This window comes from Zonotrichia leucophrys, chromosome 2 (genome assembly GCF_028769735.1).
Source record: "Zonotrichia leucophrys gambelii isolate GWCS_2022_RI chromosome 2, RI_Zleu_2.0, whole genome shotgun sequence".
Lineage (NCBI taxonomy): Eukaryota > Metazoa > Chordata > Aves > Passeriformes > Passerellidae > Zonotrichia > Zonotrichia leucophrys.
The window spans coordinates 127084758-127110026 of record NC_088171.1 but is presented as its reverse complement, the minus strand read 5'-3'; the positions used below and the strand labels follow the sequence as shown (position 1 = coordinate 127110026).

Below are 25269 nucleotides of genomic sequence, written 5' to 3'. Positions count from 1 at the left end.
ATTTAACCCATACAGCAAATTTAGTTTACAGACAAAAGGATTAATTTTCTTCTTGTAGCTTACAAACTGAAAAGGCTGCAAGGCTAGCAGTTTCCAAATGCTTTAAAATCCCCTTTTTAAAAATATTCTAAATCTTCACTGACCTCTCTTCTAACTGCTTCTGGATGCTCAGAAATTACTTATAGGGTTTATATAAGGTTGTCAGCAAAAAGAAGACAAACTATTAATTTAATATTGAATGCAAGCACTTTGCCATTAGAAATTGTTTATGAGCAATTGCCCTATAACCAAATATTGCAAGCAGTTCTTGGGGATTATTTTTGTGCTCTTCAATATTGTGTATGAGCAATTCAGCTCTGTGTCTTTAAATACTTTGGCCTTTTAACAAACTAGTGCTCTGCAACCACGCTTGAGCACAGGAAGCCTTCCTCCTCGTGTATCGTCATCATTTGCGATACATCCCCTGCTGCACCCTCGCTCATTTGCTGCCTGCCTTGTCAGTCAAATGTGAGCGTCCAGCAAACTCTCTTGTCACGGCGTCGTGGGGCTCTGCCTGTGCCTGGAGCTTACAGCAGGTACAGAGAATGCTTTCAAACAGCCTGCAACCCTGGGTTTTGTTTCATTTCTGTTTTTTAGTCGCGTTTTATTTTTAGAAGGGAAATGTCTCGTCTCTGGTATGGGAAGAAGGGAAGAAAGCACCAGCCTGTTAATCGTAAATGCACCCTGGTAATTTTTAGTGTAGTATGTTCATGTCTGTTATTACGGTCTTTAAATGTTGTGATGCAGAGACAGTTTCTGGAAGTTTAAATTTTGAATATGTAAACAGGATGCTAAGTCACAAATTTTCATTATCTTTGAAATGGAATCTAATTACTGATATTTCATTTAAAGTAGATAATAGGAACTACTTTGAGCATTAAGGAGTTCAGCAGTTTTAAGGTGGTTTTTTTCCCCTTTCTTTTCCCTTGGAGTAATGCATTTTTTCACAAAATATGTGCTTTGTGCCTAGGTACCAAGGATAAGAGTTTGCATGGGCATACAATTATAGAAGTGTAAATTTCCTGACTTACCATTACTTACTCAGAAGTCAGTCAACCATATAAAGGTCTGGTAATACTTCTAAATTCATGGACATGAGTCCCCAGTTGTCCCATTCTCACGTTTATAGTGACGGGGGGGAAGCAAAAACACTGGCTTTGCAGTTTATTAGATATATGAAAGGAACTGGGATTTTTCAGTGTTGTTTTCCCCAAACAGAATTTTTGTAGTACTGTTTAATACGTAGTAGATTCTACAGGAAAAGGTTTTCAGTGAGACCTGCGAAACAACAGCTTGAGGATAGGGAAGTAGTGATCTTGACAATATACTGGGCTTTTACCCTCTGGTAAATTTGGAAGATAGTTTTCATTTAGACTCTGTTTATGACAGGAGAGTTTAATTCTTAAGAATTACATCTTACTGGGTTTTGAAGCATACTTCAAGGGTGTTGTTGAGTTGGTTTTGGTTTATTTGGGTTTTTTTTTTAAATTTATTAACATGTTTTTATTCTTTATCTTTTATGTATTGTTTTTATATTTATTTTTACCCAGGATACTTGCAAAATATGAAATTGACTTGTTGTAACAAATGGTTCTATAAAATGTGTGTTCCTAAATAAGAGATTTTTGAAGTAATAGTCTCTTTACCTTTCCTCTGTGGTAGTGGAGTAGAAAGGAGATGTAATGCCTAAATGAATTGAAATGTTATTGTGGCATACCCTGCAACAGTGTAAAAACTATCTGAAGTTCAGTTTACAAAGACTGTGGTTTTAACATGTATCTAGATACACAGATATATAGATATAACTTGCACAGATATTTTAATGAGTAATAGTACCCTTTGTTATAATTGTTTCCCTTAGCACCAATACTGCACTTTAGCCAGAGTTTAACTATTTTATAAAAACAATACTTACCAGCTTTTAAGGACTGTTTGAACTAAAGAAGACTCTGTGAGAATAAAGGAGAATAACTTTGCTGTGGGAGAGGTAGAGAGGAGGTTATTTTAACATGTAAAAAGTCAAATTGGAAAAAGTTACAGAAGTAATTACAGATGGGGATATTTTTAAGATGTTGCTATGTCGATAAGACAAGCTCTATTCTTGAAGTTGGGTTTTTTCTTCAATGAATGTTCATAAACCTAATGTGCAAGTGTAATCTTTTTACAGAAAGGAAAGAATATTGGCATAATTATTTCTGTTATGCAAGACCTGTGGAAAGAATATTAAGGAGTCTGGCAGCATATAAAGTGTACAGGTTTCTGACTGAATCTGTCATTAGTGCTTGTTCTGAATTTGGATGAAGTCTTATCTGACATGAAGTAACAGTTACTGGGCTAAATTAAGTGATACAATAAAACAGAAATGCTAGCTTGAAGCAACTAAGTTGCCCTAGATTATTTACCAGAAAGGCCTTGGTTACTTTCTTGATGATACTATTAATTTGAGCTGTGCATTTGAAAGAAATGATACTTTCCCAGGGTAGGAAATCAAAATTTTGGCAACTTATTGGTGTATTATGCTCCTCCATAAAAAAGCTAGTAATGTCAGCTTTCCATGTTTTAGTAAATGTTTGGTATTTACTGTGTCTCTTTATTTTGTGGCAATACAACAGATGCCAGTAGGTTTCTAGAATGTCAAAAATGTAGGCAATGGTTCTTCCTGTTAAAGCATTTCAGACAAAAGACCTCGCACAATGCAAAGGAACAAAAGGTGGATTGCCATCTTTGGGAATGCTTGTTTCTGTGCTTTGCACAGCTTGGATAGGCAGTATAGCCAAAGGGGGCAAAACCAATGAAAAGTGATCTTGGCTTTTATATTCTCAACTTATTAGCATCCAAAGAGAATTAAAATGTTGGTTTTAGTAGCTTGAATTGTTTGACACCTGTACAACTTCTGCTATTTTGAGTTATTGCTTAACTTTATTTTGTTAAGCTAATGCCTGTATTTCTTTGACAATTAGGAAGGTATAATAATAGGGGCTTGCATGTGAAAGATGAGAATTTAGTACTTCTCTGTAGATGTCAGAATGCACGGTTGCATCAATTCAGTAATACTACTAAAATATTTTTAAAATCAGTTTTCCATATTAAGTTTTTAGAGTAATTGAGTGAATTAATTATATATTTTTAGTAATAAAAATGCAGAGTGAAATCCAGTACTTTCTTATAGAGGTCATTTGGCCTAGAACCCTTCCTTGACAGATATTTGCTGTACCTGTTGTTCTAGGTAATTTGGGGGGTTATGCATCATGTTAGTGCTTTTGCCATGAGTGCATGGTCTCATGCAGGCCTCTTGGAGCAAGTCTGGAGGAGGGCCACTGGGTTGATCCAAGGGCTGTGTTTTGGTGTCACCTGGACACCTCTGCTGTGGAGACAGGCTGAGAGAGTTGGCACTGTTCAGCCTGAAGGAGAGAAGGCTCTGGAGAGACCTTATTATGGCACCTTGCAAAGCCTACAGGGGCTCTCTAGTAAGAGGGCTGGAGGGGGACTTTTCCCAAGGGCATGTTGTGATAGGACTAAGGGGAATGGCCTTAATCTGAAGGAGGAAAGGTCTAGATTAGATACTACGAAGAAATTCTTCTCTATGAGGGTGGTGAGGCACTAGATTTCTCAAGAGGATTTGTGGAATTCTCATTCCTGGAAGTGTTCAGTGACAGGCTGCATGGGGCTTTGAGTAACCTGGTACAGTGGAAGGTTCCCTGCCTATGACTGGGGGGGAGGGGGGGGTGGAGCTGTATGATCTGTAAGATCTGTTCCAACCTGAACTATGCCATTATTATAGTTCTTCCTTTGAATTATTGGGTGTTGCATTGTTTGCATTTTTAATAATTATGAAATATTTAATAATAATAAAAGTAATAGTTTGATATTTAATAATTATGAAATACCTCAACATAGTTGAGGTAGAATGGCAGAGGAATTTTTGAAAAGGTTGTTTATAAGTTAAAAGAAAGTAAATGAGTAGTAAAGACTTATATTTTTCTTGTATGGCTTTAAAGGTCTGTGGAATCTGAAGTTGGTCCTTAATTGACTTTTTTCTGCTTAAAGCAGGAGACAAATATTTTCATGCTGGGCTGTGATTCAGTTAATTCTAAGCCTGTGTGATGCTTTCTTGTCATACCTGAGAGGGTCTTTGCAGGGCAGTATCAGAGCTGAGATGTAACCTTGCTCAGTCTGCCTTAATGGCAGCTTATGCTCAAGCACCAGGTGCTGTGGTTTCAGCAGCTGAACCTCTGGTTTCTCTGCTTGCAAGTGCTGGAACTCACTTAAGTAGTTTTGCAAGGGAGCTGGGTTTTACTGATTGTGTTGCTACAGATGTTTTTTTATTAGGCCAAAAAGAGTAAAGTTGTGTGGCCTGCCTCTTTAAGAAAGTAATTTTCTTAAATCTAATTCTTAGTTCTTTGCACAAACCTCCTAAACTGTTTAATGTTTCACATGCTAAATTTAGTTATCTTGCTGGCATTATCATATCTCTCATATGAGTGTTTTCTCCCATCTTGAAAAAAATAGCTTGTTATTAAGGTCTACAGGCTTGATGTAACACTTTGTGTGCTTCAGGCTTTGATTGCATTCTTTTCAAGTTCATTTATTCTGGTTATTGCAGATAGTTCAGTTTATCTTCAGTATATGTTAATTACTGGTACAGTTGCTGTGGGCTCAGAGCACTTTGAGGCGGATATTTAACAGGGACAGTACTGGTCACAGGGAGAATGCTGCTGTCATGTGACCTACTCAGCATTTCTCTCCCTGCTCTGGAAAACACCCCAGTGTGCACAACAGTTTGAAGAGGGACAGCTTTTAACATACTGAGAGAAAGAACCATGGTGACAGCCAAACCAGGGGACTGCTGTCATTCTATGGTCCTTCTCTGCATAAAATGCCCAGCTGTCATCCCTTCTCTTCTTTGTCACCAGCAGAGTGACAGGGAGTTGAATGGACTGAATACCACACAAAATAGAAAATTAATAGCTTTGCAGCCACATGTTTTAAAAATTAATCAAATTAAATTAGTCTTAAGGTTTGGGTTTTCTTCAAATGATATCTTACATCTGTTTATCTGGTGCAGTATGACCCAGGAATTAAAGCATTTTTGTGATGTAATCAAAATATCCCAAATAATCATATTTAGTATGATGGCGCAGAGTGCTTCTTCAATATTGTCTTCTCTCCAGCAGTCTAATATTTATGGAAGGAAACTAAATTTGTCAGAAAAATAAAGTTTGTGTATTCTCTTAAAATATTCAGAGCAGCGTTCAGTTTGCATAGGCACCTTTTTATTGGAAGGTATTCTAAAGTAACTTTGTAAGTGGCCGATTAAAACTACATTGGGGTTTTTTTTCTTCAATTAAATATCCTGAAATATTTTTGAATCACAAGAATTAATGTTCATGAAGTTTACAGTTCAGCCAAGTTTACAACTATGTATTAAGATTCAGTATTATGTATTAAGATTCAAAGTGAAATTGTTCAGCTTGTGTTCTTTCTTAATACTTATTTTTTTATTTCATATTCTGAGTTGGTAACAAGGTTATAGATAACTTACGTTTCAGAGCTGTTTATGCCGTTAAGCTTTATCTGTTCTTACTTCCAGAAGCACTGTTCTGCTCTGATAAGACCCTCCCATTCTCGATGGAGACAGTTTCAGCTACTTGTTAGCTCTGAACGTTGAGCTGTGTTTGTTTTGAGGGCAGCAATGAAAGCTGCTCCCTGTTAGCAAACAGGCATGGGGGGGCAGCGGGGGGTGTCACTTGTGGCTTTGTTAAACTGAGGAAAGCCTCGCTGGTGTAAAAAGCTTTTTTTACATCTGCCAGTTAGCAGGATGATATGACCAGGGGCTGAAGGGGTTGATCAAACATTAAAAAAAGTTTAACTGCACTTTCATGTGTGTTGTTGAAGGACAAGAAATGTTTCATATTTGGAATTTTGCCTTCGGTTTCATTCACTGCAAGTGGCAAGCGTAGCTTGTCAAGTTAGGTACTTTTGAGATATTTTCTGAAAAACAAAGTTTAGAAACATGAGTTTCTCCAGAAGGAGAATCCTGGGCTTATTGATTGTTTAAATCATTAGTATGCAAACCCTCAACTTATTGCATTAAATATTAAAACTGCTGGGTGTTTTGCTAAGTGGTTAACTCAGATATACATAGTGTGGAGAGGTTAAAAAGGTTAAAGAGTCATGCTACGAGTCATACAATTCATCCTGTATTTTTTCACCAATGCTGCCAATATGAATACAGCAGGTAGTATTAGATCTCTAAGGATATATTCCATGTCTTTTCAAACTTGGAATCACAGGATCACAAAGTAAGCTGAGTTGGAAAGGACCCACAAGGATTATCCACTCCAACTCCTGGCCCTGCACATCACTATCCCCAAAATTCACACCACGTGCCCAAGAGCACTGTCCAAACACTTATTGAACTCTGTCAGGCTGGTGCTGTGACCAGTTCCCTGAGGAACCTGTTCCAGTGCCCAGCCACCTTCTGATATCTACCTTTTTCCAAACTGATGTCCTGATACAGCTTCATGACATTCCCTTGGGTCATGTTACTGCTCACCACAGAGCAGGGATCTGTGCCTGCCCCTCTTCTTCCCCTTATGAGGAAGTTGTAACTGCAGCAAGGTCTCCTGGCTGAACAGACCAAGTGACCTCAGCCTCTCTTCATAGAGTTTCCCCTCAAGGCCTTTCATCATCTTTGTTGCCCTCCTTTGGACACTCTGATAGTTTTCTATTTGTCTTTTCTTGTGGCACCCATAACTTTCCCCAGCACTGGAGGTGAGGCCACCCAGAGCAGAGCAGGACAATCACCTCCCTTGCCTGCCTGGTGATGCTGTGCCTGGTGCCCCCCAGGACACACTTGGCCCTCCTGGCTGCCAGGGCACTGCTGGCTCATGTTCATCTTGCCATTGACCAGGACCCCAAGTCCCTTTCCATGGCATAGATTTCCAGCATCTCATTCCCCAGTCTGTACATACATCCAGGGTTGCTGCATCCCAGGAGTAGAATTCAGCACTGTCCCTTGTTGAACTGCATGTGGTTGGTCATTGCCCAGTCCTTTGATTTGCTGAGGTCTCTCTGTAGGGCATCCATCTCTTTAAGGGAGTCAGCAGCTCTTCCCAGTGCTGTATCATCTGCAACAGACAGTTTCAGAGCCCTTTTTGCCCTGAAGTGCACTAACGATTCAGGCTATACATGTTACTTGTTTTGCTCTATTGTGACCAGTGCCCAGATTAACCGTAAGAGTTCAGCTGTTTTTCTCTTCTCCCACATTCTTTTTAAAGCAGAAAAACTAGAGAGAGAGCAAAGTGTCCTTAAGGAACATTTGCTGATCCTCAAAAATTAGCCTTGATTATCCAGGAAACTGGATGCTGAGATGGCATAGTAAAGAGAGCATAGTAAATAAAGCACATAGCAAAGTCATATAGGTAGACCTTTAACTAATTATTTTAATGGAAGAGTTTTATCACAAAGGAGTATTTTGTACTGAAAAGTACAGTCCAGTGTGATGAATATGGATCTGCATCTACATCCTATTAATGAAATATCTTGCTTTCTAGGTATTTCTCATATGGTATGAAAGACTACATGCTGTGTTCAAAGTAGAATGAGGTAGAAGTAGGTCCTGGAATGATAGGAAGACAGCTGATGAGGGGCAGGGAGTGGGGCAGGAGACAGAAGAAAACACTGGTTTATTTAGCTTGGTGAAGTAGACTAGAAGATTATAGGACTACAAGGAAGGAACACGAGGAAATCTTGACAGAAGAGGAAATAGCATAAGCAGTTTATTAATTAAACCAGGTTATAAGGAACAATAAACTTCTAATGTTACTACTAACGTTTCAAAGCAGTGCTCTTGAGCCTGGCAGCAACAAAATGCTGTCTGTTTGCAAGATATATCTCAATTCCTGAATGAAGTTGAAGGCAGTTGCGAGTAAGCTTAGACATATGTGACTTTAAGATCCTGTAGCTCATTTGATCAAGAAGTATGTAGTTTTGTCCACTGCAAAGCAAGAATAAAGCATGTTGGCCTAAACCACAGGCATTTTGTTGAAGGCCAGGTGCTGCATCTGCGAGGTTGAAGTATCTTAACATAATCATTTGAAGCCTAGCTCAGAGTGGATAAACTTGAGACAGTGTCTCATGGTTTACTTGCAGAACTTAGTATGAACTGCATGCTTAGTACGGACTCTATACTTAAAATAAGCTCTGGGTTTGAGAGTGTGGGTTCTTTTCCTTTAATTTCCCAGTGGCTAGTTTGACATTCTATGACATGCTATTTATGATGTTTGTCATTGCATACCAGTGGTCTGCCATTATGCAGGTTTTTGTTCTCAAAACAAATGGAATGTGACAGTGTGCAACAGATTCAGCATGCCAAGAAGCTATTATATTGTACACACATGAATAGGTATTCATGTTTCTCTATAGCAAGAAAAATAAGGCATCTCCATGGCATATGAAAAGGTCGATCTCTGAGTTAAAAAGCTGATAAGCAATTCACAGATGCAAGATGATGACAAGTATGCATTTGAGAGGTTGAAGGCAAGATGGCAGTGTCCATAAAACTGTCTACATTTCCACTATGTGAAACAACAACTGTATAATGGTGTCAGAGATTTTGAGAATTTTTTTCTCAAGAATCTGCTTGAGTAACCACACATTTACAGCCAATTGTAAGTCACCGATTGCCTCACACATGGTAGGGTGTAGCTTAAAGAAGCAGTAAGGCTAAAGGGTCCTCACATTACTGCTTTCAGGGTTATGTTCATAAGTTGCTGGTGTAAACAGTGTAAATTTGCAATGAAGTGTCAGAGCAAATAAAAGGACAAAACTACACTGTCACATGTTTGAGTGGAATATTGCTAAAGCTTTACATATAGCTGTTTGACTCTGAGAATGCACAAGCCAGTACAATTTGCAACAATATTTGTTATCTGTTTTGAGATAGTAGAAAAATAATGGAGATAAATTGAGTGCTAGTAATGACAGATTATTCACTACTAAAGCTGGATGTCACAAGTATTCCTTTTTCCTTGCCTTGCAGTTGCATGGGGTAGAGTGAACCATCGCTGCTCAAGAGCCAGTCATGCATGACTGTGGGCTCTGTACTCAGGACAGTGGCGAGTATCTGGCCAAACTCCTTGTAGTAGGGACAGGTAGATGGGGAGCTGCTGGACTTGTGGTTGTCTTCCTTTGCACTGTGGTAGGCTCTAGAAGTTTTTAATATGCTCTTACTACATGGGACATCCATTTAATCTCTTCACCAGCTGTTTAAAGATGCTTTCATACCAATGATGATTTTGAGTTGTTCTCAAAATCACATTATTTGCTCTAGTTACATCAAAATTACTGTTGTAGTCCTTTAGCCAGCTTGTTGCACCTGAGCAGCATGTTCTAGAGCTTTCTGACAAAAGACTTTCTGGCTGTACACCTCCTGCCAAAGTGGAGATGCCATTTGAAGTGAATGTGTTGACAGATGAGCAACTCCGGAAGCTTTGGAGGGGAATAGAAAGTCCAGGATAAAGAAATTGTCGGGTGGTATTGGGATGTTATTAAACTGTATTCTTGCTACATTGTCTTTATCTTCACTGGTAGACACAAGAGTTAGAGCTTACTGAGGAGCCTGAGATTTGCTTCTAGTCTTCTTCTAGGCAAGCAAACCAGGTTCACAAGGTTCATTAATCTGAGTGTAAAGAATGTTTGAGAGGACCTTGGGCTGAAGAGTTTGGGTTAAGGCATGTAACTCAGATTGACTTTCATTTAGCATCCTGATACTGGAAACTTATGTACTCAATCAGTTCTTTATTCATCCTAGATCAGTGAGATATCTGACTGCTAGTGCCCTTAGTTTTTATTTTGTAATCTTGCTGTGTTTACTCATATGTCTAAAATCACCTACATGTGCATTGTCCTTGCAGAAACAAACATCTTTTGGCCCTTCTTGTTTGTTTGTTGTCATTGCACACTTTCCCTTCATTACTCTCCTCCAGTTTTTTCTTTCATACCTTTTTACTTTTCTTCAACTGTCAGTGGAATTATTGTCTTCCTGTCTCCATATTCAGGTAGTATCAGTGGCTGAGTATCACCGCAGGATCGATGCTCTAAATAGCGAAGAACTGCGCACACTCTGCAGACGTCTCCAGGTGCCCTCTTCAGTAGTTTAAACCCCATCTCCAGATACTAAAACATCTTTCTTTGTAGTGTCTTGGATCAGGGCAATTCCTGCACTCAGTGGGTTTGTCTTGTCTACAGCACTACAAGGATCCAGCAGAAAATTCCTTTGTTTTTGATGTATTTAATTGTGCAATTCTATGATGGAATCAGTAATTTTATGATGGAATTACTACTTCCACCTTTTTCACACAGGAATTTTCTGTTAGAATTCGAAAATTTGTTTTCAGTGCTACTTGACTTGCAGTGTTGTGTTTTAACTTCTACTTTAGACTGGTGTGTTGTGTTAGAAGCTTCCCTAAAAAGAATGCAAAACAGGTGAAGAATCAAAACCTTGTTGCATGGGTGCTTAATTTTATATAGGAATCTTTCATCAAGAATCTCACAGTATACGGCAAGTATGAAGCTTCACAACTTCTGTGAAATAGGTAAGTATTTTTCCCATTATAAAAGCAGGTAACTGAGGCAGTTCAACATGGCAAAGGTCATACACATACACACAACCACTACTTCGAAATCACTTTGGATTTTTGAAGGTCTGTGGCTATGGATTGAAACTGGTAGTTGCATTCTCTTTAGGTGTTCCATAGTTTTTTGAGAGTTATAAAATTGTTAGCTGCTGTGCACATTATACATGCCTTACTGATGGAAAGCATAGCTTAGATTTCCTTAGAAGCATTGAGTATTTTGTTTTTCTCTAGTACTTGGCTGCTGAAAATGTAAAATTTTTCTTCTGTATTTTTTTATTTCTTTGATCTTGACTTTTTTTACATATTAGTAAGCAAACATTTTCTTAGCTCTGATATTTCTGTTTGTTTAATAATCCAAAATTAATTGCTTTAAAATGTTTTGTAAGTAGTACAGTTACATAGATCAATAATGAGCATGAACCTTGAATCCAAAAGCTGCACTGTTAAAGGAAAATCAAAAATCTTGCAAAAAAAAAATTATTCTCACTTGAGAACAGAACTATTCTGGATTTGGCCAGTGGTGGTGGAGAATCCCTGTATTAATGTTGTGCAACTGTCGGAGCTCTTTCCAAATACCTTTCACCTGATATGTCCAGACTCATGGTTTAGGCTGACTAGAAAAATCTGATGTGATGGGCTGTAGCCTATAACCTCTGCTCTCAGGCCATTTGAGAATCGTGCTCTAAAATGTGGTGTAGCCTGTGTGACATTTATCAATCATGGAAGCCCCTGAAATCTGACTATAGCTCAGTCTGCTCTGTCCAACTTTGGTAGGAAATAAATCTACAAATGTTGAAGTTAGAGTGCTTTCTCCCAGATTCTTTTGAACAGACACTCTTTGGCTGCTTCTACAAAGCAGTGTTCTTCCTAGAAGGAAACTGCTTTACTTTAATGATAATAAAAAAAGGAAAAAAAAAATCCATCAAAAAAATACACCAATCACCAAAAACTCTTAACCAAAAAACTCAGTTTGCCACACCACTTGAATCTAAATTATTCATGTTTTGCATGGTGTTCTTTAATGAAAATTAAAGAATGACAAAGGGAAAAAAGCGCTCTGCTCTACAGTTGGACAATGCTGAACTTCTTGGGAGCTGAAACAGTAATATGATGTATGATAGGCATTTAAAGTGGAAAGTACTTGGAATATGAAATAACATTTTTGAGATAGCCCTCTATAAAGCAGCATGCAAATCATCTTTTTGTATGTGTACTGTCATGGATAACTGCATTTTTTGTTGTGATGTGGAAATTACTTCTTAGACTATGTTGGAAATTCTTGTTACTTTCCATTGAAAAAAGGAAAGCTTCAGCTTTTTTCTTGCTTGATACTCAGTTTAAGCACAACTTTTCTCGTGTTTGGAATTAATACTGTAATTGAGTTACTGTATTAATATTCTTTGATACATTGACTTTATAGGCCGATTTTTAAATAACAAGGGTTTGTGATAAGAACTTTTTTTGTAATTTTGAGGGAGATTAAAGGGGTGTCCTTTTTTTTTGCTCAGGTGGCTGTATTTGTTTAAATATTCCTATCTGTATTTCAGAGTTTTCTTTGATTTGCCTTTTTTAATTAACTAAGGAAGTTCACAAAAAGTTAGCAAAGTTTACCACGGTGATACTGTGAAATATTGCAGTCGTGTCCTGTATGTTTAAAGTATGAGGGATATGACAAACTGGATTTGGCACGTATTTTCTTGAAATTTTCAGGATTCAGGATTTAATTTGGATAGTCTGGCTTTCAGTGAAACCTGGTTTAGGCCAGTGAATTTTTCAAATGCACTTAATCTTGTTAAGATTTCTTTTTTTCTCTCAACATTTTAGTAAGTCTTGCTGCAGTGACTTATCTTACTAACTTCCTCACTTTGTCCTACTCCTCTGTCAAATTGCACTGTTCCTAGAAAGTTTTAAGTATCCCTGCAGCTGAATTTATTGGTGGAAATCTGTTTGGATCACAGCTATTCTAGTTGTTGAGACATGGCACTTGAACTTGGAAGTGCCAGTGTGTTGACTGGAGTAAGAAGCTGTTGTGAGCTATGCCTGATGAGGAATTTTGTGGCCTCTGCCATCTCCACTCAGTAGGGTAGATATGTAGGTCAGGTATTTTAAATTACTGCAGGACCCTGGATAGTGTGTCTTTGCCAGACCTCAGTGCTCATTAAGCAACTTAAGTATTATTGCTGCTTTCCCACCCCACCATCTCAATTCTTTCTTCTTTGATTCCCATAAGTACTCCAGCAGATCATCTTATGGAGCAGCACTATTCCTAAGGCTCCATTCAAATGGTTTGTTCAAAATATATGGCAGCAGTCTTCCCAGAGTCTGCTGCATATCTGAAAAATTTAAGTATTCTAAAAGAGTAGTGAGTCAGAAGCTACTAAGGAATGTCCGTGTTGAAGTTTTAATTCTTTTCCTTTCTGTTCTTTTTTTAATTACACTTAGAATGCTATGTCAGTTTTAAAATGCAAGAACTTTTGAAGGTATAATCTGAAAAGCATTTGAAGCTCTTCAGCTGTGTATGAGAACTGTTTGTTGTTTTAGTATAAAACCGTAGCTTTCGTCTCAGTGGGTGTCCATGTAAGTTATTGTGATATAGTTGTGTACCAGTTTGCTACTGGAAACATTAAAAATCTCAATCAGATAAAATCTGTTGGATTTCTAAACTTTGGAATGACTTGCATAATTGATAACTGCATGATTTTAAACCTGTGAAGTTTTATCTTGTCTGCTAGTAGGATGGCATATACTTATTTTCTTGCTATTCTTTTTGTAGATAACAACAAGAGAAGATACCAATTCACAACAGGCAACGAGTATCAAAACAGACCTGGAGCCTGAAGCATTCCGGCCAAATCTTAGTGATCCAAGTGAATTACTACAGCCAGAACAAATTGAAAAGGTACGGACTTAGAGATATCATTTTTTACTCTTGCACTGTAATGCTATAACTGTAGTATAAAACATGCCAGTAAGAAGACCTTGTGTGATATTAAATAGAAGAAAATAAGCTATGTATTAGAAAAGGTGGCTAAGACCACTGAGTCCAGCTGTTACCTCAGCATTGCTGAGTCCACCACTAAACCCTTTCCCTAAGTGCCATGGCTTACACCTCCTTTAAATATTTCAACAGAGATGGTAACTTAGCCACTTCCCTAGGTACCCTGTTCCAATGCTTGACAGCCCTTTCACTGAAGAACTTTTGCTCAATATCCAATCCTGGCTTCCCGTGGCTCAACTTGAGGATTTTTTCTCCTGTCCTGTTTTGGGAGAAAAGACTGACTGTTACAACCTACTTCTCAGGTAGTTGTAGAGAGTGATGGAGGTCCCTCTGAGCCTCCTTTTCCCCAGGCTTAACAATTCCAGCTCCCTCGGTCCTCTCCAGACCCTTCACCAGCTTCACTGCCCTTCTTTGGACACACACCAGCATTTCAATGTTTTTCTTCTAGTGAGGGGCCCAGAGCAGCACACTGTACTCAAGGTGTGGCCTCACCAGTGCTCCGTTCAGGGGGACAAGTCATGATTCCATTCTTGGCCTCCTGCTGTCTCATGCACAGCTGTCTGCCAAGCAGCACCTTTAGGTGCTTTTCCTCTTTCCAGTTGCTCTTCTCCCAGCCTGTAGTGCTGCAGGGACTTTTGCAGGACCTGGCACTTAGCCTTATTGAACCTTGTTCTGTTGGCTGTGGCCCATCAGTCCAGCCTGTCCAGATCCATCTGCAGAGCCCACGTACCCTCCAGCAGATTGACACTTTTGGCCAGCTTGCTGCAGTCTGCAAACACACTGGGGATGCACTTCATCCCCTCATCCAGTTCATTAGTAAAGACATTAAACAGGACTGGCCCCACGACTGAGCCCTGGGGAACACCACAAGTGACTGGCCACAAAGTGGATTGAATTCCATTCACTACCACTCTCACGGCCTGATCATCCAGCCAGTCTTTTACCCAGCAAACAGTGCAGTTGTCCAAGCCATGACCAGCCAGTTTCTCCAGGAGAGTGCTGTGGAAGTGCTGTCAAAGGGTTTACTGAAGTCCACGTGGACAATATTCACAGCCTCATCCAGCAAGCAGGTCACCTTGTCATAGAGGAAAATCACATTTGCCAAGTCCTAAGTTCTTATGAACCCACCCTGGCTGGGCCTGATCCCCCAGTTTTTCTGAATGTGCTGTGTGATGGCACTCAAGGTGACCTTCCCAGGCCCTGAGGACAGACTGACAGGTCTGTACTGCCTGGGGTCCTTCCTACAGCCCATCTTGTAAATGGACACACGTTTGCTAACCAGGACATCCCCGCTTATCCTGGAATACTGGTAAACGATGGGAAGTGGCTCAGTGAGCATATCTGCCCGCTCTGTCTGTTTCCTGGGGTGGATCCCATCTGGCATCATAGACATGTCTGTGTCTAAGTGTTGAAGCAGAGCACGATTCATAGCTAAAATACTGTATTTTTTAAATCCTAACTTTGAATACACCATGTATTCAGACAGACTCTTGTCTGTCTTTGCCCTACTTCCATTCTTTCTTGAAAACATCAGTGAAAACACAGCAGTTCTTGCTATCCAGTCCAAAGTGGTTTCATTACAAATGTGTTAATTGAAGTTTTGGATTAAAAAGCAGAAGAACAGGGCAACAAGCAGCATTTACCCTTCAGCTTGTTACCTGCTGACTTGAATTATCTACTTACTCAATATTAAGATATTGGTGGGACATGTAATATTGTTATGCAAGAATAATTATATGGATAACAAACACATGTTCTTTAGTTGATGAATCATTCTTCTGCAGGTCCCTAGTAGAGGTAGGAAAAGAAACCTGCTCGAGTGACCAAAAGTAGAAAATACACATGGGAAGCTTCAGGTTTAGTTCTTAGCTTTTAAGGCCATGTAAAAATGGTTGAGCAGAATGTAATCTACTTTCATTTACGAGTAATACATTCTTAAATATAAAACATAAATTAAATAAAGGGTTGTCATTTTCTTGTTAATAGCTCACAAAGTCTCTTCCACCACGGACTATTGGCTATCCATGGACTCTTGTCTACAGTACTGCAAAGCATGGCATGAGCTTGAAGACCTTGTATCGGACAATGATGGGGTTAGACACACCTGTGCTGTTGGTTATCAAAGACAGTGATGGACAGGTAGGAAAATACTTGTGTGGCAGTAGGGGACCCAACAAGAAAAATATTTGAGAAGTATAAAGGAATAGCTTATGCTTCAATCCATCATGGGAGATAAAATTATGTGTATTAAGCAAGTTAAAATGTTGTGCATCAAGCAAATTTTCTCCTTAGAAATGCGTTTTACTCTTAAGCAGTCCTCTAACATACTACATGTCTAGGAAATACTTTATTATATAAGTTAGCTGTTGTAATGCAAGAGTCTGGTAATATCCAATTAATAAATTTAATTTTAATTTTTTAATGCACTTAAGGTATTAGAAATACACTCTCTAAAACTTTCTGATGCTGGAAGGTCTTGTTGGAATGCTGTTAGCTGTGGCCGGTGTTTTTTGGTATATTCTGTGGCTGCAGCTAACATCTTTCAAGACCTGTACTACCTTTGTTACATTATTAACTTGTTCTTTGAGTCTCTGTCGTTGTGCTCTGTTTTCTTTTAACTGGGTTATGAACTTCAGGAAGTGGCTCACATCTCACCATTTGAATAGGAAACATCCTCTCTTGAATAATCTCGTGACTAGCGAACACTGCAGGCAGTATGAAACTTCTTGATTCTTTTTCTGCGACTTCTGTGTTTGCTTGTGAAAGCACATTACTGCTGTCATGAAAAATTGACAGAACCTCTATAAAATCTGTAGCATTCAGTTCACTTACGTCTCCCAGTTTGGTAACCACAGTTTTTATTCTCAGGAAGCATGGTTTCATTCAGGGGATATGAAAACAGTAAATGAAGGGTACCTTTTCTTATTCAAGTCACAACCTGATTTTTTCTTTGTTTCCTACCCCAGGAGTCCCTTAAAAAGAAAAATACCTTCTAACTCTCTGCTAGTAGTGGACTCTTTCCCAGAAGTTCTTTAAAAATATTTTCTTCATTTTCCTTTTGATCTTGAAGACAAAAACAATTGAATAGACCTGAGATGTCTCAGCAGACTCATCAGTCTCATAAATATACTTTGATGACTTCTCTAATTCACTTATTAGCTTCTCAGGATAAATTAGTAAGATATACCTGCTTCCTAGTACCTGATCTGTCCCAGAAAAAAATGTCCTTTTTCTGGTGGGGCTGTCTTGTCACCACTATGTAGTATTGTCTGTTGCTGAAGGAATTCATGTCACTTTCTGTGTATGAGCATCTTGGCTTGAATGTTCAGAAAGTGTCATGGTTGCCCTGTCAAAACATGAAGTTCATAGTTCATTTTTTTTTGTTTGTGAAACAAACCTTGCTGAATTTCAGCTTACAGCATTATACCTAGGAATATGTATGAAAGCATGCCTTAGAATTCTGAATCAAGTAGTCACTGAACTCCACATGAGAGTGGGAGAAATCCATGTCTATTCAGTGAGCACCATATGCAGAAGGAGTGGTTCAGAAGAGTTTTACATGCTCGTTCAGCCCTTCACCAGTATAGTGGGAGTGATGTTTTCAGTAGCTCTGTCTCATGTTATTAATTTAAAATGTCTGCATTTGACAGCAGAAAATTAATTTGCACTATTTTTCTGTTCAAAACATATGGAAATTAAGCACAGAGCCTTTCTCCTCTTCATGCAAGGATCTACAATCATGAAACATCAGACAATACTAACTAACTATGCTCTTTGATAATTAGTCCGGGTAATTAATTTTATTTGTGGAGCTATTGATTTTTTTGAAAGAGGTTAATTTATTTTTAATGTCTTGTATCTTCCTGGCAGATTGCTCTTTAAAACTGCTTATCATGACTGAAAAAAAAAACCTCTTAAGTACTTTATAGGAGAATGTGTCCAGGAATAGTTCACTAGCAGTATGCTAAGATAAATACTGTATATGCCCTCCAAAAATGTGTTTTAAGAGACCAGATGGTTATTCATACCTTACACTCTGAGATCATTTGCCTGTTTTCTAAGATTCTCGTTCAGAGAAGATCCTAAATGAGGTTCAGCCGTTTTGAAAAATGACAGAATTATGCCCAGATAGTGTCTTGACATTTCCTGAGCATACCTGCTCAGTCCTCATTTGTGTTAGTTGTTCTGCTCCCTTTGGATCTTCATTGTTTATGAAGGATGCTGGAATTGTCATATCCTTGGTTGAGGCACTTTTAAACTAGAATGAATTTCTTTCCTGGGCTGCTTCCCCAGGTTCTCCAGATATGTTTCTTTGGTGTCCATGTTTATGAAGAATGCTTTTTTATTATGTTGATAATAGGTTGAGTAAGGAGCAAGTGTACCTTGTAACTCTTCATAATGTTCCATTAAAGGCTGCTAAGCCTCACGCTACTGAATTTTTTATTCAAAAATCTTTTCCAATCTTGCTTTCTTTTTCAGATCAATTAATAATTTCATGTAAATGGCTGTTCAAAAAAAAAAAAAAAAAACAAAAAAGCAAAAAAACCCAAACAAACAAAAGAAAAAAACAGGCAAAACCACTGAACTTTTACAAACTTTAATTGTGTAAAAGTTGAGCAATGCCTAGTTGGAATTTGGAATCTGAAGCAACCTAAATTGCCTGCTCCAGTCAATTCTAGGAAGTTCTTTAATAAAGGTGTCCATGAAATCTATAGTTGCATTGTTAAAATTGTTATGGATTCTCTGTCTACTGGTATGTGCTTCTGTTAGTGAACCCTGAGAGCCTTTAAAAAGAAATTGGTACCTGATTCCTGAGCATGAGTCACTAAATAAGTGGTGGTCTAGAAATGGGAATTATGCAGTTAACCACTTCAAGGACTGTCTAGTTTTATAAAAAAATCATTCTTCAGATTGTATGCACTGCAGGTGAGACTGGTTGATTAAACCTAGGACATCGGAATTCTAGTTATCCACCCTAACAACTAGCCACAAAAATCAGATCTCATGGAAAAATCCTAGGGACATCCCTTCTCAAGAACTAGAGTAACTGTTGGGAAGCAAATTGCACTTTTTCTGTAAAACCTTATTCTTTTATTGTTGCTTATAGCAAAGAGGTGGTCTTTCAAGGGTCAGCTTGATGTATATAGAACACAGAGAGATTGTGAAATCCTGATTCCTGAGGGTACTCAAAGCTCAACTGGACAAAACTGAGTCAACCTAATAGCTTCAAAATCAGTCCTTTGTTGAGTAGGGAGACTGTCTGAGATTCTTGATAGCTAAATGTATTCCATAATTAGAAATAAAACTTCAGAGTCTCTTAAGTAAAATACGTAAGGTGTTCTACATGGTTAGAATGGACTAGTTTTGTGTTTTACTGGATACACAGATAACATCTTTGAGAAGATCCAATATAAACACTAGTATAAGTGTTGTGTTAAGTTTACACCTGTCTAGAGGCTGAACTGAGATAGTTTAAGTTTGACAAAGCTCTGTTTGATACTTTAGCTGAAGGTTAATTCCTCACAAGGAATATCTGTTGTGAATGAAAACTTAGATTTACTTTTATCTTTTTAACTTATATTTATTTACTAGATGTGGTATCAGCCCTAAGGATATTTATCTGAAGTAAGGTATCTGAATGTAGCTTAGCTACCAGAACTGCAGTTATTCCAAAAATGACTAGAGCCCTTAAAAGAAGTTAGGATACAGAGACTCAAATAGTTTGAGGACTAAGCAATAATTTCAAGGGTTCCTATTGCTGGAAAATAGGCATGTAGATATTTAAATATGGATTATGTATTTCAGCAGCCCATTTTGTTGTATTTATTGATGAAACTAAATTTGAATTCAGTATGGATTTTTTTATGCTAAAAATGCTCTATATAAGTTCACTTATCTGCACACACTAAGTACAGTCTAAGGTCACAAAATGTTTGACAAAGAAAAGTTAACAGCCAGATTTCTGAAGTCTAGTCTGTTGACCCAGATGCTTGAAATAACAAAATGGAAAAAGTGTCTCATCTATCCTGCTTTTTCAAGTTGACATGGCAAAGACCATCTCTCAGTGCATTCAGAACTGTGGTGCAGTGAAATTCAGAGAGTGAATTTCAAAATTACATTATTTACAACCTGATTTATCAGCTACTATCATTAGAGGTTCTTGGATTCTCTGTTGTTTCTCTGAAGTTTTTCTTGCTCTGATGTATTTTTGCTACAGGTTTTTGGTGCACTAGCATCTGAACCATTTAAAGTGAGCGATGGCTTTTATGGCACTGGGGAGACCTTTATGTTCACTTTTTCTCCAGATTTTGAGGTAAGTAGTAATGACTTTTCATGCTTTTGCTCCCTTCCTCACCACCACCCCAAGTGCATGATGTTAAAATCCTTAAGGAATAAACCTAACTAAATCTGAAAAATAATACAAGATGGCCCAAAAAAAATTCATCACACTAGTTTTCTGTGGAATCTTTAAGTGCAGAGTGAATTGGTAGTGTTTGTGTGCTGAGGAACACATTCAACTCTTTAATTGTACTGAAGGTTTTTCTGCTGTTTAAAGTCTTCCAGGTGCATGTCTGAAAATTCATAAACTACATCCTTTTTAGGGGCATATAATCTAATCTATTTTCTTGGTATTTTTTATTATGTAGGAGTTTTGATGCTCAAAAACGACCTGGTTTGGAATGATCTTATTTTAATTAGCATAAAATGTCAGAGAATTTTTGTCTGCAGATGTTTCCTGAATTTTGTGTGTCAACTTCATTAAACTGACTTCTACCCATTCATAGTCTGTCTTTAATGATGGTTGGTTTCCCTTCTGCCAAAATGAAAAGTTCAGGTATTTTTACTTGCTGGTCTGTTTTGGTTTTTTTTTTTCCCCTTAGGTTTTTAAATGGACGGGAGACAACATGTTCTTCATTAAAGGAGACATGGACTCTCTTGCTTTTGGTGGAGGAGGGTAAGTTGCAGTTAGAATCTGTTAAAAATATTTGTCTAGACACCTTTTAAAAGAAAAATTGGAATTTACTTCAGTTTGGTAGCTTAGGACTCAACAGTTACCAGCCAGAAAATTTTAGTATGTGAGGTGTTTAGCTTCCAATGCTGACAAAACTTCAACAGGAGATTTGTCTTCCCCATAGTGTGACATAAAGTTTCAGCCCTGCAAGGTTATGATGCCTTCTATGCTTGATTTGCATGTGTGTCTTCCTGTATTCAGAATGGACACAAAATATTATTGTGGAAGGATGTAAATGTGAAAATTATGTGTAACTAGAAGAGGGCTGAATTGAAGCTGAGCCACCCCAAAACATGTCAGGGTCTCCAGAAATCATTGTCATGTCCTGGCTTTTTCCTGCCCATGCAGGTGCATGTGCTTCTAGAATGTTTTCCTTATTTGTTACTAGCATTCTCTTTAGATATGGAAGTGCTGTTATGTCATCTCTTCAATAAAAATGGAAGAGGCTGAAAACCTCTAGTTAGCTTATTTCAAAATATCTGCAAGAGGGATATTCCCAAATTAATAATAATAAATAGTAAAAAAAAATGAAATCCTTGTAGCATAAATTTATTAACAGCCATGAGGTGCTTGTGTTAAAACTAATCCTTTAATTCCTTCTCATTTCTAAATTTTGAGTGCAAAATGCATTGATGGATTAAATGGTTATTCTCTCAGTCTTTTGCTTTAATACATTGTGTGTCTTGCAGAGGAGAGTTTGCTCTTTGGCTTGATGGTGATCTCTACCATGGAAGAAGTCATTCATGTAAAACATTTGGGAATCACACACTTTCTAAGAGAGAAGACTTCACTATTCAAGACATAGAAATATGGGCTTTTGAATAAGTATTTCACTATTTCTACAGGTTATTGTCCCAAACCTGACATGAATCAGTGCAGCTTAAAAATCCCTAGGAGCAATATAATGTATTTTACTTACCTGTTTTGGTTTTTTTTTCTAATTTTTCAGTGTGGCCATTAGTTATTATTTTTAAATAGCAGATGTTTTTTCATGCTCTTGCATCTGTAATATACTATCATACTTTTTCTAAGCTATAGACTCTTTTACAAAATATTGACCTTGTGGACTAAAAATTAACGTTAGTTACTTTGAGCCTTGTGGCCTGCTAAATTTTCTTATCCATATTACAGTTGCCTCCCAGGTTTCCCACACACACCTTTCCTGCAATCCTGCTAGGGGGCTGCTTCATTGAATATAGCTTATTATTTTTGTATTCAAATTATGTCTATGAATGAAGTTGCCCTCTGTGAACCTCTGAGAAAGCTGCGTGTGGGTATTTGGCAGCAGCACTGCAGAGATTGGTCCAGACCAATGATGGGTTATTCAAGTGGTGCCACAAATGGATGAGAAGCTGAGCATTCCTTCTAAATGCACCCCAGTACACACGTGGTGAAGTTAGAAGATATCCAAAGTCAACAGTGCCACTTGTCTTGTTTCTTGTTCATGTGTAGAAAAAAGTCAGTTAATATGTGTTGTAGCTGCATGCTGATTGTATTTAAAGTGTGTTTTGCACATGCTGTTAATGATCCGCAGGTTTGGGACAAATACTGAAAATATTGAGCTAAGTGGCAAAGACTTATGAAATTGCAAGAGAATGTAAGAATATGATAGTTCCAAAAAACTAAAAGGCTAAAGCAAGCAAAACTCAGTGAAAATTTGTAGCTATAGTAGGGCATTAAAAGTACAGAAACAGATGCATCTTTCTTCAGCATAAAGTGTCAGATATATACTGTTATACTGTTGTAGCCGTGTAGCACTTCAGCTCCAAGAATATAGCTTATTCCTGTCCAAAGAAAAAAAAAATTTGTGATGTTTTTGAGTGGGTCTATGTTGTAAATTTACAATTAGCACCAGCTCTGATTAAAATGACATCATGTATCATAGGTAGACAATATTGTAATTCAGTAGACTTGTGGAATATGCAAACTTACTGTCATGTGACCTCAAAAAATAAATGACAGGCTAGAATACAGTTCCAGTAGCTCTTGTTCACTTTTGTAGAAAACTTGATAAGCCATTGTGGCAATAACAGCTGAACAAAACTGTTTGTTTCAAAGCTTTTATTCTATGTTCTGCAAAAAAAAACCAAAACAAAAAAAAACAAAAAAATTGCTGTTAAGTGTGACAGTGACTGACTTTGTGCTGAAATTTCAGCTATTTCAGACAAACATTGTATATTATCTTGTAAATTAATGTTTAAAGTAGTTTTGTTATTATAGAAAAGTGTTGATTGACGGGTTGCTTATAGCACTTTAAATTATTCTAGAAATGGAATAAAAGCCAAATGGGTTGGCTAGTAGATGTAGTTGTATATTTCAAAATATTTACATTTCTGGAAAGTTTAAAAAAAAAACTTATTTGAAGACAGCTTACTGCTATGGTAACGAGAAAGGGCAGATGTTTCATCCATAATATGCTAATGCTCAATATGAATAGAAAAACAGGGCTCTGTTTCCTGTCTCTATGTATATCTCTTTATCCTTCTTAGAACTTAGTACAATGTGTAGAGTAAATGTTTACAAAATAAGGAACTGTAAATAAATTGAAATGGCTTTTCTCCCCTTTGGTCTTCCACAGCAGTATTATTGTCTTTGTGGAGTTACAACTGATTATTACAAAAAAAAAATCCTGTAATGGATTTCAAGTACTATAAGCTCACAGTGATGTATAGCAAATAAATCTAAATATATGTAAAAATAAACTTGAGTTGGAGTTTTTTTAAAAGGTCAAGTTTACGTAGAAGCACAAATGCTGGCTTTTGCTGTTCATTTAACAACTGAATGTATAGAATGCATTTTCTTATATTTTTGGCATTTCTGGGGCTTTTTAAGGGAATGAAATAAATTGTCTTCAACCATTTTGAAGAAGGAGAGGGAAAAAGAAAAGTCTCAGATCATCCTTGCTGATAAAACCGTTAATTCAACTGCATGGTCTCTATCCTAATCTCATATTGCAAATAACGCATATTTTACTTTTTTAGAGAGTGGTGTGAGGAAATTTATAAATAAGTATAATTTCAATAATTAAATGAAAGCACACAAAAGTCTTCAGTAGCTGAATGTTGCCAGGTATTGGAGCAGTCTTGGGAAAGCAAATAGGAAACAAAAAAGTAGAAATAAAGGATAATGTTTAGTTAGCAATACGTGAGCAATCATGCTTATAAAATACTAAATTGGTTAAGAAATAGAAGAACATTTGATTTAAAGCATAAGTGACTGTAGCAATAATACTTGGCGAAGCAACTGACTGTGTAAAGGATCTATAGAAAGTAGTGCATGTCTTTTTAGGCAAGACCATGAATTTTATCATCAGAGGTATAGTTAATTTCTGTATGACACACATAGAAGCACATTCTTGATGTCCCTTCTGCCTTCAGTTCATTATCCTTTTTCTGCAGTAGAATTCCTTTCCATCTTTCTTGGAAAGGTTTGCTTCTGTGATTGTAAAGCATTGAAAGTTTGACATTCCCTGAAGGCTTATGAGACCTGTTATCTGGAGCTGACTGCCAGAAGAGCGTGTCTCAGCATCCAGTACTTAGATGGATTCATTGAGTAACTTGATTTTTTATTTGGGTATCTGGGATCCAAACATGGAATTTTTCAATTAACACCTTTTGGCTCTAAATCCTATCTCTGTTAGTTACTGTTTTTGTGTAATCTGCAGAAAGGTCATAATTTATGGCTTAGGGCTTGTGCTTGCATCTTCCTCCTCACCTGTTTATATTGCATTAGAGTTAATTTTTTGAATGGGAATTAGAATGTGTGCATAAAATTTGCTCTTGGAAGATGAGTAAGAACATTGACTATTCCTTTGACTTCAAATAAAAAATAATCTTGTATTCTTCATTCAGTATTTGCATCTTAAATCACACTGATATGTTCTCCCTTCATAAAACAGCAAGTGTCATCAGGGTATTTTGCTGTTGTCATTGCCATTTGGAGCTCAATTAAGGGAAAAAAACGCCTCTTTCTCCTCTTAAAGAGTACGTTCTACTGCAGTGGTAGAGAGCTACGCTGTGCTTCTGTAGCAGAGAGAGGAGTTGTCCAGCTGAGGGAATGGTGTACACTTGGCAGTGTGTGCAAGCCAGTCCTGCTGGCTGTCTCTGCACAAGTGCCAGCGCCAGCTCTGCTTTCTGCTGTCCTGCTTACCTGACCAGCTGTGTAATCATAGTTCGTTTTCTCCTGTGATAATTGCACTAATAACATGTACTGTTAAATGCTGAACTGCTTCGTGCCCTGAGGTGTCAGCAGTGGCTTTAGTTGAGATGTTGGGGCAGTGCAATGTGTACATAGCAGCTGAAATGGCTGTGGGAGGAGGGCCTGCCGGTATCTGTTCTCTGATGAGTGATGATTGAACATATCACCATGAACAGTAGGCTCTTCCCTACAGCTCATTTTATTTCAATAGCCTTCCCCTGCTTTAAAAATGAGCTGTATTACTGAACCTTGCTTGTACAGAAACATTTGTAAAGAAGGAATTATTGCTGTGGAGGAGGGAGCTGATTTCTGCTGGGTGGGGTACATGTCCAATGAACCTTCCACTCACTTCAAGCCACTGTGGTAAGACTTGGAAAAATACA

The 25269-nt window shown here is 37.7% G+C and overlaps 1 protein-coding gene across 12 annotated transcripts in view; it reads left to right on the top strand.

The window, feature by feature from the left end:
* Positions 1-23391, top strand: part of OXR1 (oxidation resistance 1) — a 260724-nt gene extending 237333 nt beyond the window's left edge. For 11 of the 12 annotated variants that reach the window (XM_064706328.1, XM_064706317.1, XM_064706326.1 and 8 more), the window contains 6 exons: positions 10101-10181; positions 13453-13578; positions 15664-15816; positions 19895-19990; positions 20559-20632; positions 21379-23391. In XM_064706328.1, the coding sequence (XP_064562398.1) occupies positions 10101-10181; positions 13453-13578; positions 15664-15816; positions 19895-19990; positions 20559-20632; positions 21379-21514 (666 nt within the window). In that variant the 3' untranslated portion in view covers positions 21515-23391. The remainder of the gene's footprint in view (positions 1-10100; positions 10182-13452; positions 13579-15663; positions 15817-19894; positions 19991-20558; positions 20633-21378) is intronic. The other variant, XM_064706325.1, reaches the window with a different exon arrangement.
* The last annotated feature ends 1878 nt before the right edge of the window (positions 23392-25269 follow it).